Source organism: Hemicordylus capensis, chromosome 4 (genome assembly GCF_027244095.1).
Source record: "Hemicordylus capensis ecotype Gifberg chromosome 4, rHemCap1.1.pri, whole genome shotgun sequence".
Lineage (NCBI taxonomy): Eukaryota > Metazoa > Chordata > Lepidosauria > Squamata > Cordylidae > Hemicordylus > Hemicordylus capensis.
Window position 1 is genome coordinate 160723453 of NC_069660.1, and position 15410 is coordinate 160738862.

Sequence of the window (15410 nt, forward strand, 5' to 3'; positions counted from 1 at the left end):
TGGAAGAAGATGAGCGTCATTTTAAGATAGGAGGAAGAAACATCAATAACTTGCGCTATGCTGATGACACCATTCTGATAGCTGAGAATGCATATAATCTGCAAACTCTAGAAATGAAAGTCAAGGAGCACAGTGAAAAAATGGGACAACAACTAAATGTAAAGAAGACTAATGACAACGGGTACAGCAACCAGCCTTAGAACTGACAATGAAGACACTGAAGTGGTGGATAGCTTCTGCCTTTTAGGATCAACCATCAACAGTAAAGGATCCAGCAGTCAAGAAATAAGCCGCAGACTAGCACTTGGTAGGGTTGCAATGAAGGCCTTGGAAAGGATATTTAGATGCTGTGACGTTTGTACACCTACACAAATTAGAATCGTCCAGACAATGGTTTTCCCCATGACACTCTATAGATGTGAAAGCTGGACTTTGAATAAGCAGGACAGAAAAGGTAGTGATGCTTTTGAACTTTGGTGCTGGAGAAGACTCTTGAGGATACCATGGACAACCAGGAAAACAAACAAATGGATCATAGAACAAATCAATCCAGAATTTTTGCTTGAGGCACAAATGACCAGGCTCAAACTATTATACTTTGAACATATTATGCAAAAACCCAGCTCCCTTGAGAAGTCCATAATGCTGGGGAAAGTTGGATGAAAGAGAAAAGGATGACCAGTGGGACCTTACAGTGGTGTGGTCCGCAAGTCCCCCATGTGGCCAGAAATGCCCCCCAAAGAAATGGAAAATGCCTCCCAAAGAAATGGAAAATGTCTTCAAAAAATCACAAAAAATTGTGGGGGGAAAGTCTGAGTTTATGAAGAAAACGAGCCACAAAATGGCTCCTTGAGACAAAATGAAGGGCAGAAGTAACCCCCATGTTACTTCTTCCAGCCCTCTAGGAACTATGGATATGTGGGTTTTAACCCAAGCATATCCACTAATACTGGAAATTGGTGTCTATTAGATACCCCATAGATACATGGAACTGTGAATAGTAGTTCCACTTAACAAGGTTCTCCTGTTTATTAAATCTGCCAGGAGAAGAGAAATGGAATGATATGGACATCAGTTTGAGACAGTGTGAGCCGGGTCTCACGATCCGTGAGACCTGGTTTCACTTGGTGAGCGGGAAGAGCGGGCTAAGAGACGGAGCCGGTGGGGGCTGGGGAGCTTGGGGGCCATGTGGCCCCCGGAAGCCCCAGTATGCCCTGCGCAAGTGTGCAGGGCATACTGGGGAGACCCCCGAGCCGGGAGGCTGCTTTTAAGCCTCCCGGCCGGGGTTCTACTTGCAAGTAGCCGCAGCGCGGAGCTGCACCGCGGCTACTTATAAGTAATTAGCCCAGGTTTGCAGAGCAAGCGCTAACCCACGGTAAGAGGTGGGCTACAGGAGCGAGTTAGCCGCTCCGGAACCACCAGGCTCAGCTGCGAGCCCGGTAGTTCTAACGATCACAAAAATTGGGCTAGGATTTTCCTAGCCCGATTTTTGTGATCGTAAGAATAGCCCCTGTATCTTTGAATATGACATATCCACCAAAACATGGCTACTGATAAGGAACCATGACCAAGTTTGCAAATGATCCCCTGTTCCACTCAGACTCCTCTAGAATACGAGCTGTAAAGCAACACTATAAAGCAACAACTATGTGGCACTGTTTTTGCTCAATTCATATCATAATGTTGGTTTTAAATGATTTAAATGTTAAAATAATTTTGACTGTTTTAATGTTTTAAATGATTTTAATTGTAAACCGCCCAGAGATGCAAGTCTTGGGCAGTATAAAAAATGTTTTAAATAAACAAAATACTGTATATCGAACAACAGGGAAAGATGCACATAATATACCTGATTTCACTAGCTGAATTTGGTAACACATTTGTTACCATGCTGACATCATGATCAAATTAAACACTATGCATCTCAAAAATTAATGGATTTGTAACCATTCCTGCTCTCAGAGACCATTCTCAACCATGGGATGGACTACTGATGTTTGAAGATGTCATCTAAGAAGCAATTAGAAATGTATATGAACATGAATTCAACAGTGAAACCATGTATCTTGTGGAGACTTCCAGAATACTTAGAGGCAACATTTTGCTTACTTGGAAATAATTTTAGATATATAGCTGCTCCTCATCTTACTGTCATAAAATTTGGTCAAGAGGAGACAGAGACATTGCTGCTCTCTTACACATTCACAGGTTGCAAGGTAAAAGTGCAAGTCTAGGGGGAAAGGGGCTCCTCAATTTATTCCTCTCATGCTGGTTTTTTGGCGAAAAACTTCTTCCCCCCCAATTGATTTTAGCCTCCTCTAAACACAGTTTCTTTCAACTATGAAATGCAGGGAGCTCAAATGATACATAACCATAACAGTGAAGGCACATCAGTGAATGGAGAGAGAGAGACACACAATTGTTTTTATAAAGGTAGATCACATTCCATGGAGAAGTGCTATTTTCACATTTCAAGATGCCTTGCAACAACATACCACTTCAGCCATCTACCAGACCGTTCATACATGAGGGCAAACACGAGTGAAGACACAAAATATTTCCACCTCTGTTAGCATGGGCTTGGAATTAGAACAGCATGGGTGGAAACCACATTGGATGACTCCTTCATAAGTCCAGGATTCTTTTGGTGAAATAAATGCAAGACAACCATTCTGGAATACAATCCAAGTCTGTGTTCATGCACATGTCAACGTCACTGATGAAACAGTTGTATGAAATATATTTATACAAAAAGCAAAAGATCTATAAACAAGCAAAAAGGCATGTCTAAGAATCTAATTACTGCTGTTCGGGCTAATATTACATTATGAACACTTCCACTTCGGTCGTAAATTTACCTAACAAATTATTTAAAATCACTTATCAATCTAGAGATTATTCTGGCAAATGGCTGTCAATGTCAAATAAGACCAAATCCAAACTGACTGTATAGCCTGATCAGCTTCAAAAGAACACTCCCTACAGAATAGCCACATTCATCTGGGTCAGATTTTATGTTCTACAACATCAGCAATTCTTGTCAAATATGACAGCTATATGATGAAAGTTAGAAATCCAGCCAACAACAAAACTTTAGTGATTGCTTTCAATACAAACTATCCAAAAATTTCACAATGCTACAAAACTAGACAGAACTTGAATGAAAACAGGTTTTGAAGAAAACAAAGGATCAGAAAATGATTTTCTGTGAGTATATGTTGCCCCGAATAAAAAAAATTGCATTTTTTAGTTTTGGTACACAGAACTAAGGTAGTAGACTGGCTTCGTATAAGTTTTGAAATATATTGTACCCATTCTGGGCCTGGGAGAGAAGTAAGATTCAAATGAAAATGTAGGAAAATGAAGAGATCACAGGAGTGATGCACATGGTAAATGCTTCTACACTATCTTCCCAGAGGGATGCATTAATATATAGCATGTCTTGGGCTTATTATTCTTTTACTCTAGGTTTTGGGCCACAGCACAGTACACAAAGTAGTTGTAGTGACAAAGGGGTAGTACTGGGAAAGCTAAATGTTTAAAATTAATCTATTTTGGACTTTTCTGAGATCTAGCAATATTTCTCGAACAACCTGAATGTTTGAGCCTGGATCTCAATAGAATCATAACTTCCCAGTGGCAACTTTCATGACTGCAGTGGGAATCATCATGGGAACTGCTCCCAAGAAGCAGTGGCTGAATCTGTGGAGTTTTGTCTGAAAGACACTTTCTGTATGAAAGCATCTTCCAACAGCATCACATAGACACATTCAGGCTACATTTCCTCTAAGGTGCGTGGGTGCGCACTAAATTTAACCCCCCCACACACAGCTATTTCAAGCAGCCACACAGCTGCTGCTGCCGGCTGCAAAGCTGTGACTCACCCTCCCCACTGCCACCTTCCCCCCAGCTCAGCTGTGAAGGTGTGACTCTCCCCCTCTCCTCATCAGCCCTGCTGCCTTTCCCCAGCGGCGGCAGCCTTCCCAGCCACCAGCTGTGAAGTTGTGTGGCTCCCCCCAGCTCCCTTTTCCCCGCTGCCACCGCCAGCTTCCCTGCTGCCACCTGTAAAGTTGTTTCTCCCCAACTCTCCCCGCCGCTGCCGCCGCATTTCCACTGCTGCTGCTGGCGGCAGGGGGCTTCCTCAGCATGGGCTGCGAAGTTGTGTGGCTCCCCTCGCCGTCTTTTTCCCGCCACCAGCTCCACAGTTGTGACTCTCCCCAATTCCCACCCATCCCACTGCTACCTTTCCCCCACCACTGCTACCGGCTTCCAGCCTCTCTCCCTCCCTACTGTTTTAAAGAGCTATCCAGAGAATGAAGATCTGTTTTATCTTTGGCCAGGCAGCTGTGTGGGTATCCCTAATGAGAGACTCTTGGCTAACTTGCTCTCCTCAGTCTGGGCGCTGCGGTTTCCATTTTCTCCTGCACTTCTGTTTTTCTCTCACTGTTTCTAATAGCCAGGGTGCAATTATCCTTTCTCCTTTTGTTTGTTCCTTTCTTCTGCACTAAAAATTTACTCTGCCTCTCCATTCTCTCAAGAAAGGGACACGTCCGTTGTTTCCAGATCTCTGGTTCTAAAGCACAAACAGAGTTGCTTCCATCCATTTGAAAGGGGGATATGAGAGAGAGAGAGAGAGAGAGAGAGAGAGAGAGAGAGCGCATGGGAAAGCTCTATGACTCTGTGGAACTTTGACTTTTGCATTGAAGATTTTGCACAGAAGGAGCCATGGAAAGGCTTTTTTTTTTAAGCCACCAGAACACTGCTCACTACCACTGCAAGAGCCCTACTGAAAATGGAAGAAAGCGTGCCTGCGCCTAGACCAGAGATTCTCAACATTGGGTCCCCAGATGTTATTGGACTTCAGCTCCCATAATCCCCAACCAAAGGCCACTGGGGCTGGGGATTATGGGAGGTGAAGTCCAATAACATTTTGGGACCCAAGGCTGAGAATCCCTGGCCTAGACAATGGCATCAGGGTGCATGCATGCCCATTGCCATTTACAATAGGCTCCTGCTAGAGCGGGAAAGTGGATCCTCCTGCTCTGGCCAGGGAAGAGCCAAGCCAACTACAATTCTAGATTGTGCAAAAGTGGGATTTAAAAGCACAAACACAAAGACAAAGGTTGCTGCCAATGTGCCTGATACCAAACTGATTGGTAATCCTCCCGGTGACCCTTTGTAGTCTCCTTCTTGCTGTAACCTGCATTTACCTAATCAGCAGCTCCTCCAATTCTCCAGCCCATTGCAAGAGGGAGACTGTGGGGCAAGAGACCACTGAGAGGCAGTAAAGGAAAACAGCTGGGCAGAGGGCTAAGGGAGAAAGAAGGACAGAGTGGCACAGAGCAATTCATTCATTGCTGCTGAATCTTTCTGACTTGAACTTTTCAAACCCTCTCAAAGAACCCCAAAAGGCTGAGGAAGGAGTTCCATTGAAAGAAGCCATGACTTCTGTTTCTTTCCATTTTCTTCCTGTAAGTTGATTAGGCTCCTTAAAGAACAAGGAAGTGGTACAGTAGGAAAACTACCAATAGAAATGGCTCTCTGCCATACAGAACTCTGGGAAGGGAACTCAACATGTAAGTTAGAGTGGGGGTATTTTCCTTATGTGTTAATTTTTTTTTTAAAGCACGTCTTCTAAATTAAAAACACACAACTAATTTACCTTCCCTACAAAAAGAAAACCCACCTCAAGTGGCGTAGTGGGGAAATGCTTGACTAACAAGCAGAAGGTTGCTGGTTCAAATCCCTGCTGGTACTATATTGGGCAGCCGTGATATAGGAAGATGCTGAAAGGCATCATCTCATACTGCGCAGGAGGCGGCCATGGTAAACTCCTCCTGTATTCTACCAAAGAAAACCACAGGGCTCTGTGGGCGCTAGGAGTCGAAATCGACTTGACGGCACACTTCACTTACTTACAAAAAGAAAAGAAAAGGAAAAAAGAATTAAAGCATTTTTACCGCTGTTTGCTTTTCCAGTTTCTTTAATTTGGGTAACTGCTTAGTCAACTTTCAAAAATATGCATTCTGTCTTTTATTATTTATTTATTATTCCTTTTTTTAAAAAAAAAGGAAAATCCCCTTTCATTTCAGATTCAGCATACAGGTCCCAGATCATGTATTATTTCCATAGCATCATACTAGCGTCCAATACTTAATTTTAAAAAATCTTTTAAAAAAGCAATTCTTATTATATAAACTCCCCAAAGTTCTGTATGGCAAGGAGCTGGTGTTTTCCTACTGTAAAAAGATTGTGCTGTCGAGTCGGTGTCGACTCCTGGCGATCACAAAGCTATGTGGTTTTCTTTGGTAAAATATAAGAGGGGTTTACCATTGCCTCTTCCCACTGTTTACCATTGCAGTATGAGATGATGCCTTTCAATATAGCACCTTCCTATATTGCTGCTGCCCAATATAGGTGTTTCCCATAGTCTGGGAAACATACCAGTGGGAATTTGAACTAGCAGCCTCTTGCTCCCTAGACAATTTGCTTTCCTGCTGTGCCAAAGCAGACCCTGCTTAGCAAAGGGGACAATTCATGCTTGTTACAAGGCCACCTAATGGTGCTGCGGGGATATGACTTGACTAGCAAGCCTGAGGTTGCCAGTTCAAATCCCCAATGGTATGTTTCCCAGACTATGGGAAACACCTATATTGGGCAGGAAAGATATAGGAAGATGCTAAAAGGTATCATCTCATACTGCACGGGAGATGGCAATGATAAACCCCTCCTATATTCTACCAAAGGCAACCACAGGGCTCTGTGGTCGCAAAGAGTCTACACCGACTCAAAGGCACACTTTACCTTTACAAGACCAGTTCTTCCCCCATATGGGCCAGAGTACAACATTACTCCAAGGAGAGAATTCAGATGGTTTCCGTAGTAATTTTGTACCCTGGGTGTTTTTTGTTTTGCTCACAGGAAGGAAACCGTTAACAACTTTTTCTTTTGGTGGCATATGAAGATTAGCAACACAGTTGTGAACAATCACTGTAGTTCTGTGAGATTAAGCTTCAAATCCCAGCTGGAATAATCTATATATTTAATTATTTAAGGCATACCCGTGGCTAATCCCGTGTGTGGCAGCTCTCGCGAGAGTTCGCAAGCAGAAGCACCTGATTGGGCAGTGGGAATTCCATATGCAGAGAGGGAGGAGAAGCCTGTGAGTGCAGAAGCACCATGGTGAATGGGCAGTGGGAATTCCATATGCAAAGAGGAGGGAGGAGCCTGTGGCACCATGGTGATTGGGCAGTAGGAATTCCATATGCAGGTAGGGAGGAGGAGCCTGTGATGGTTAAGATCAGTTGGAATGCAACTGTTACTAGTTGGAAGATGTTCTTGATTGTAGAGGAGAGGAATCTATCCATCCATCCATCCATATGAGGATAGTGGGTAGGGGTCTGCAAAGAGAGGGTCGTGAGGGAGGAAAGAGCCCCTTTATGAAAAGAAGGCTGTCCTTGTGTGAATTAGTTGAGGAAACAAGATTAACATGATCTGTTAACTCAGGAAGGGAGAGAAAAAGAAAGGAGGGGAAGAAATAAAGAAGGGCAAGGGACGGGCACAAGCCTGTCAGCGGCCTGAGAGGAAAGGGTGGCCATGGCGGTGGTGGCAGTGAGGAAGGGCCTGGTCAACCGCTGCTGCTCCTGTGGGGAGGAGCAGGAGTGGGGCTCGGGTGAGAGTGGGGAGGTCTCTGGGTATAGGAGGCTGCAACTTGGCCAACAGGCGCCAGCAATGCTGCAGCCACAACCAAGAGGGGTGAGGGAGATGAAATAAAGGAACGGAGGAGTGACCAAGAGAGGTGAGGGGGATGGAAGCAATGGGATGGAGGACGATGAGCAGGAGTGTGACTCAGGTGAGGGTGGAGAGATCTCTGAGGTGAGGCGGGCTGTGAGTGAGGGGGGCTCTGGGTAAGGGGAGCAATCAAGTACTAGCACGCAGATGCTCTACACAGATTAAGCTAGTTGTGAATAATACTGATATGGAATGGGAAATATACACTATAAGAAACCGTAGCAAAGACCAGCTTCTTGTTTTTTGAAAAGTTTGGATGTCCTAATAATAATATATTCCCAAATCCAAAAGCAGAGTAACAGTTATATTCAAGAAACACCTTTGTCAGCAGCCTGCATTGATAAAATGTTAATCTGCCAGAATAAACTGCCAGAATATGCCAATGCACATTTATACAAGTTCACCTTTATTTGATACCACCAAATGCTGCTGGACTGCATTTGGTAATGTGGCTTTTGAATGTCCAGGTCAACATCTCTAAATACTGGAAGCAGCGTCAGTATTCCAGATATAAGAGGATAATATAATAATAAAAAGAGGATAAGATAACAGAGGAGCACACTCCCCAAAGAGCCTGCAACATATTTGCTACTTTTATTTATTCCTTGAAAAGCCTGTCTTTCTGTGCTTACAGAAACATACAACAGCACTGAAATTTGGGAGTGGAGATGCTGCACAGTTACTGAATGAAGAATTTGGTAACAGATAGTAGGTTCAAATTCTCCCACCACCATAAAAGCATGGTGGAAGGAGGAGTGTTTGGTCACATACTAAAATATTCTGTATATATACTAGGGTAAATGGAACAATTATGTTGATTTTCTATAATTTATTTGTATATAAAATCACAGTAGTACATTATTATTATTATTATTATTATTATTATTACATTTATATCCTGCTCTTCCTCCAGTGAGCCTACACACTCAAGTTTCTCTTTCACAACAACCCTGTGAAGTAGGTTAGGCTGAGAGAGAAGTGACTGGCCCAGAATCACCCAGGTAGTTTCATGGCTGAATGGGGATTTGAACTCGGGTCTCCCCGGTCCTAGTCCAGCACTCTAACCACTATACCACGCTGGCTCTTGCTGGCTATTTTGAAGGGTGGAGGGGAGGATAGGGTAGTTTCAATATATTAGTGGATCTTTAACATAACTAAATATTACTGTCAATATTATTACCCCCATGCGGCGAGGGTCAAGTTGAAACAGTTACCCATGTACTATTGGAATGCCTGCTCTACAGAGACCTGCGCCGGGATTTCATTCACCCTCTGACAGTCAAATTCCCAGGTCTCGATCTACCTCAGATGACTGCCAGGCTCCTGGAAGGAAGTAATTCCTCTTCCACTAGACAGGTAGCCAAATTTTGCAGTGCAGCCCTTCGCTTTCGGAAGAGCCTAAAAATGGACAAATAAACGACTCAATGCCAGAGCAATTTGTACTCATATCTCGGCTAGTTGTAGCTGGGCATGTGGGGATAGGTATTGCCAGCTTTAAAGTAGCTAATTCAATGCTAACACTATATAGAGCCCCTGAATTGTATATCTCCTCCCAGATTGGGAGCTGAGCTGTGTTTGGAGTTGTAATTGTTCAATAAGCAGGAATAAGCTGCCCTTTTATTTTAATCTATTTCACTAGTATTTTACTAGCATTTTCAGTGACTCTGTGCTGAGCAGGACCCCATAGAATGCTGATTATCCCCTCTTTTAAATTTGTTCTGATTTTATACTGCTTTTTGACTGAAACAAAGTGTTTGGCTGAGTCCTTTTTAATTTACATGCATTTTATCTATTCTGTTTCTGTTTTATATCATGTTTTAAAATTTTGTATTTTTAGATTCCCTCCCCCTCAGTCTTAATGCTACATCAATTTTAATCTCCGTAATACTGCAACATTCTCTTTATATTGCATTTACTGTATAGTATTACTGTTTTACAACTTGTGCTGGTCAACGACCGTAATAAAGATTATTATTATTATTATATTATTACCCCATGGTGGAGAAAACACAGCCCCCCTAGAGAAACGCAACTGAGGAAAGACAAGTGAAATAAATCTATTCGTTCATTATGGTCCACCATAGTCATGACTGTCTGATGAGAGTGACCTCCTCATGTTGACCTCCATACAGGAAGCGATAAGATCAGAAACATTCTGGGAGCTACCCTCCTTGTACAACTCTAGAGCAAGCCTGGATATATTCTGAAAATGAAGCAAGATAAAACATTCTCTTTTATTCAGAGAATGTTACACATCTGTCATCCTCATCTACAGTATGGGCTATGTAGAAAAACATTCTTTCATCAAGTGAAGGTTCTGTTATAGATCAATTTCCAAATCCTAACAGGTTTAATTATACAAAGATGACTGGAGCAGTGGTGATGGGGAACTGTTGCGGAGATGGGAAAAGAAAAATCTAGCTGTTCCGTTTTATTTAAAAGCAAAACCAACAACTCATGATTTCCATGTTACAACTGACAATTTTTTGGAATGTTTTTTCTTAGGTTTAACTTTTCTTTACTGAGGGACAACAATGACCACACTTACTTTTACATTGCAGGCCTGTTCCATAAGCCTCCTTGCATTTTCTTCAGCTCTGTACCTTTTGGGCAGCTGTACTCTAAAGAACTTCAAAGCTCCTTCAAAATCAGCTTGTAGAAGGTCCTCCTTGGAGGTCTGCAATGGAACATAATGAAGAATTCCTGTCAGCTCAGAACAGTCATACCAGCTCCATAATGGCATGGACCTGTTGAATGCATTTCAAAACAGCTATTATGTGAGTACACACCTATCCGGGGAGTGGGGGAGGGGGGATGATTCTGAAGGTAAGAGCACATTCATAAGATTTAAACTAGCTGATGTACTTATTCTTCTATATCCAGAATCAAACCTGGCAGTCTATTGAAAAGGAACTTTGCAACGGAAAAACAGGGTGGATATTATGGGAGCCCTGGTGATAGTCTGTTTCTCAGTCTTTGAATGATTTTTTAACATTGTTAAAAAAGGCTCTGCAAAGCTTCAGATGTGACAGAACAATTCCGCAAATGATTTCCACACTCAAAACAGGCTTCATCAGTAAGTTATCCAGGTGCACAATATCAACAAAAATGCTGGCCGGGAAACACTCACAGACACCCAGCTACTGCCAGCATAATTTGCATATCAAATTTAAGTGCTTAAACATACAGGAGCATAATTTAAGGCAGTTTAATTTGATCCAGTAGCAAAACCCATTTTCAGTGTCAAGAGCAACTGAGCATGTGCAGTGGGATGTGGAGACACAAAGAATTTTGAGGAAAGGAAAGCGTTCCTCTCCATCATATATGGGCAACTAGAATAAGGTTACTGGGTCTTCAGATTGAACATTTAAGTAACCGATGAAAGAGATCTAGGGGAAGGATGCAAACTGGATTCCTTTACTGTTCACCTCGACTTCCAGTTTGTTGTGAACTACCGTATTTTATGGACTATAAGACTCACTTTTTTTCTCAAAAAATATCCGCCAAAATTCAGGTGCGTCTTATATGTTTTAACAGTTTAATATGTTAAAACTCTGAAAAACCGGATTAAAATTAAGGTGCGTCTTATAGTCCGTAGCGTCTTATAGTCCGTAAAATACGGTAGTTCAACATCAATCCCAATACAGATTCTTTTGCAGGGAGGAGACTACTTACTTCTCGTAACTGTAAACATTGTTGCTTCATTCCTACCCCCTGCTTCTGTTTAGCAAGTTAAATGTCTTCTGTTCAATAACTGCTTTAAAAGCTTTTTAAAAATTGCATGTATATAAAATCTATCAGATGATCCCATGAACATTTTGTTGATACGCTCAAACAACTGATCGCATAAAAGGATAGTTACTGGATTCTAAGATAGAAGCCTACTTTGTAATATCCTTGAAGAAAATAATAAGCATTTTCTTCCAGTATTCCCCCACCCTTAAAGCTATACAGCTAAATGTGCACAAAATCTGCTGTTTCAGGTCCTATATTTATTTATTTATTTATTTATTTATTTATTTGAAATATTTATCCCCCCACTCCTCTATGTGTTCTTATGAACATTATTCAGACAGATTTATGGCTTGCTTAAAAATTAAGCAGTGTTAGATACCACCAGGGCCGTTAAAATGATTTTCTGTGGCCTAATACAGAATTTGCATTCTCTGTACTGTGTACAGCTCTGATCACCACTATTTCAAAAAAGTCATCACAGAACAAGAAAAGGTACAGAAAAGGGAAATTAAAATTATAAAAGTGAAGGAGTACCTTCCCTAGGAGGAAAAACAAAATAAATTAAATGTGTTTTTAGTGAGTTAGAATACATGCATGATCCAATGCAATTACTGAATCAATAATTATTGAATCAAAAATCAATAAAATCAAGATGCTGAAAGAGTAGATAGTATCAGAACTTGGATTCACCTAGTGAAATTGACTGGTAGTAGTTTCAGGATAGAATAAGATGTATTTCCTCATATAAAACAACAAACACAATTCACTACCATGAGATAGGGTGATGGCCATTAGCTTGGGTGGCTTTTAAGGAAGTATAAAACTTCCTTAAAACAAATTAATAGAAGATGGCTCTTTCAGGAGCCGTGACAGTTCAATGCAATCTCCATGTTCGAAGGAAGCATATCTATGAATATGTGATGTTAGGAATGAATAGCACTGGTGGGGAGCCCATCCTTATGTCCTGTTTGCAAGCTTCCAGAGGCCTCTAGCTGGACACAGTGGGAAACAGAATGCTGGCCTAAACATGCCTCAGTCTGACACAGTAAGGCAATTCTTACTCAAGCAAACAGTGGTAAGACCACTATTTAAAAAGCCCTCCATTAATTCCTCAAACTTGATAACTATCAGCTTGTTTCGAATCTTCCCTTTTAAAGCAAGGTGACAAATCATATGATGTCTGTGCAGCTGCAAAGCATCTTTGAGGATACAGATTATCTAGACCCTTTTCAATCTGGCTTTTGCCCTGGGTTTACAACTGAAATTGCCTTGGTCACCCTGGTGGATGATGTATGCTGGGAACTAGAGAGGGGGAGTGTGTCCCTGTTGGTTCTGCTGGACCTCTCAGCAGTGTTCGATACCATCAACCATGGTATCCTTCTGGACTGCCTCTCAAAGACAGGGACTGGGGGCAGTGCATTGGAGTGGTTCCCGTCCTTTCTTACTGGGAGGTTCCAGAAGGTGGTGCTGGGGGACCACTGCTCAATTCCTTGGCCTTTGGCCTAAAGGACCCACAAGGCTCAGTTTTGTCCCCAGTGCTGTTTAACATCTACAAGAAACCACTGAGAGAGGTCATCAGGAGGTTTTGACTCAAGTGCAGAGGTACACTTGGGTAATTTTGGAGCCCCACCCCCCGGCTGGTGGCCCCCCTTCTGCAAGTTAAGCAGCACACCCCTACACACACACTGTGACGCATGAAGTATTTTTAAGACGTGAGTTTTTCAGGGCACAAACAGCAACTGAACTCACAAGCATGTGAGAATATAAAACAGGCCTATTTATGCAAATATGCAGTAGCAGAAACATTTCAATACACAACTTATCATATCCCCATCCCACCTATTTCTTTCCCCACCCCCACCCCCTTCTCTAAAGCACCTGGCACAGGTCACAATCACACTTGGTGGCCTGGCACAATGATGGCCAGTGGCAACCAAACCACCTGGAACAGTCTACAAAGGATTTGGGGCCCCCCAGGGGGTGTGGAGGCCCTGGACTTCAGCCCCATAGTCCAGGGCTAAGAGCGCCACTGCTCGTGTCATCAATATACTGACGGCACTCAGCTCTACATTTCTCTGACATCAGATCCTAAGGAAGCAGACGATGTACTTAACTGGGGGCTGGAGGTGATGATGGGCTAGAAAGAGGAGGTTAAATCCAGACAAGATGGAGCTGCTGGTGGGATAGGGCAGGCGCAGGCCGTGAACGCGCCTGCCGGGGGTGTGTGGCTTCTTTAAGTGTAAACAGAGCCAGTGCTCCATGCTGCCCAGCAGCCCCTGAAGCGGGGAATCGCCTCTGCCACTCACCTGGCTCCCATGGAGGTAAGCCCCCGTCGCGAGGGCTGCTAGGCGGCATGGAGCACCAGCTCCATTTACACTTAAAGAAGCCACCCGCTGCCCTCCCCCCCCCCGGCACGTTCACGGCCCGCGCTTGGGATAGGGTGATTCAACCTGCTCTGGATGGGGTTGCACTCCCCTTGAAAGAGCAAGCTTGCAGCTTGGGGCAGTTAATGGACCGGGCTCTGCTTTTGGATGCTCAGGTGGAGCTGGTGGCTAGGAGTCCCTTTGTACAGCTTTGGCTAGTGCACCAGCTGCGGCCATTTCTCAAGAAGGCAGATCTGGCCAAGTTACCCATGCCTTAATCACATCAGAGAGCCAGCATGGTGCAGTGGTTAGAGTGCTGGACTAGGACCGGGGAGACCCGAGTTCAAATCCCCATTCAGCCATGAAACTAGCTGGGTGACTCTGGGCCAGTCAATTCTCTCTCAGCCTAACCTACTTCACAGGGTTGTTGTGAAAGAGAAACTCAAGTATGTAGTACACCGCTCTGGGCTCCTTGGAGGAAGAGCGGGATATAAATGTAATCATCATCATCATCATCATCATCATCATCCTGGCTGGATTACTGCAATGTGCTTTATGTGGGGCTGCCCTTGAAGAATATTCAAAAATTTCAGCTGGTGCAGAATGCAGCTGCCAAGGTTCTCTCTGGAACTGCTCGCTTGGAGCATATTACACCTATTTTGAAAGAACTGCACTGGCTGCCAATTTGTTTCCGGTGCTAGTTGTTACCTTTAAAGCCCTTAATGGTTTGAGCCCTGGATATCTGAAAGACCGCCTTCTCCCAAGGGTTTCTGCCTGCTCAACAAAGTTGTCAGAGGGGCCTTTGCTCTGTGCGCCAATGTTGAGAGAGGCTAAATTGTCGTGCACGTGGGACAGGGGCTTCTCTGTTGTTGCCCCCAAGCTCTGGAATGTTCTCCCAGTGAATGTCTGCTCTTTGATATCTGTGGCTGCTTTAAAAAAACAACAACAACTAAAGACCTTTTTATTCATTCAGGCTTTTACCCCTTAGGGGCTGCAGGAGTGTCTTGGCTGTCCTACTTCTGTTTGTCTTTTTATGGTTGGTTTTTTTGGTGCTTAATGGTTTTTACTTTTTAACCGATTTAAAGGGTTTTAAGGTGATTTTTATTGAGTTTTATTGTATTTAAACTTTTGTAAACCTCCTTGGGATATTTTATGAAAGGTAGCATAAAAATTGAATGATCAATAAATAATAATAAATGCTTGAGAAGATTACTGAGGCTCTATTAAACCCCAAATTTTAATTGTAAACAAAAAACTGGGAATTTGTTGGTGGGGGCAGTCTCCTGAGGGAAACAAGGACATGACAGGATCTACCCACAAATGATGATATCTGATTTGCTGAATTTTGTTCCTTTCTCTTCTTTTTATGGGGGAGTAAGTTACAGGTAGTTAAACATGCAGACTGACATCACCTGTGGCTAAACAGATTTTTCAGGCCAGATAAAACGGGAGGTTCACTTAAATCAAGCAGCACCTCACTCTCAGTACCAGAATAATGACTTACCTCAAGTAGTAATTGTA

The 15410-nt window shown here is 43.0% G+C and overlaps 1 protein-coding gene across 8 annotated transcripts in view; it reads right to left on the reverse strand.

Annotated features, from left to right (window-relative positions):
• RABGAP1L (RAB GTPase activating protein 1 like) overlaps positions 1-15410 on the reverse strand; it is a 301913-nt gene that overhangs the window by 74113 nt on the left and 212390 nt on the right. For all 8 annotated transcript variants that reach the window (XM_053243766.1, XM_053243767.1, XM_053243764.1 and 5 more), the window contains one exon: positions 10340-10468. In XM_053243766.1, the coding sequence (XP_053099741.1) occupies positions 10340-10468 (129 nt within the window). The remainder of the gene's footprint in view (positions 1-10339; positions 10469-15410) is intronic.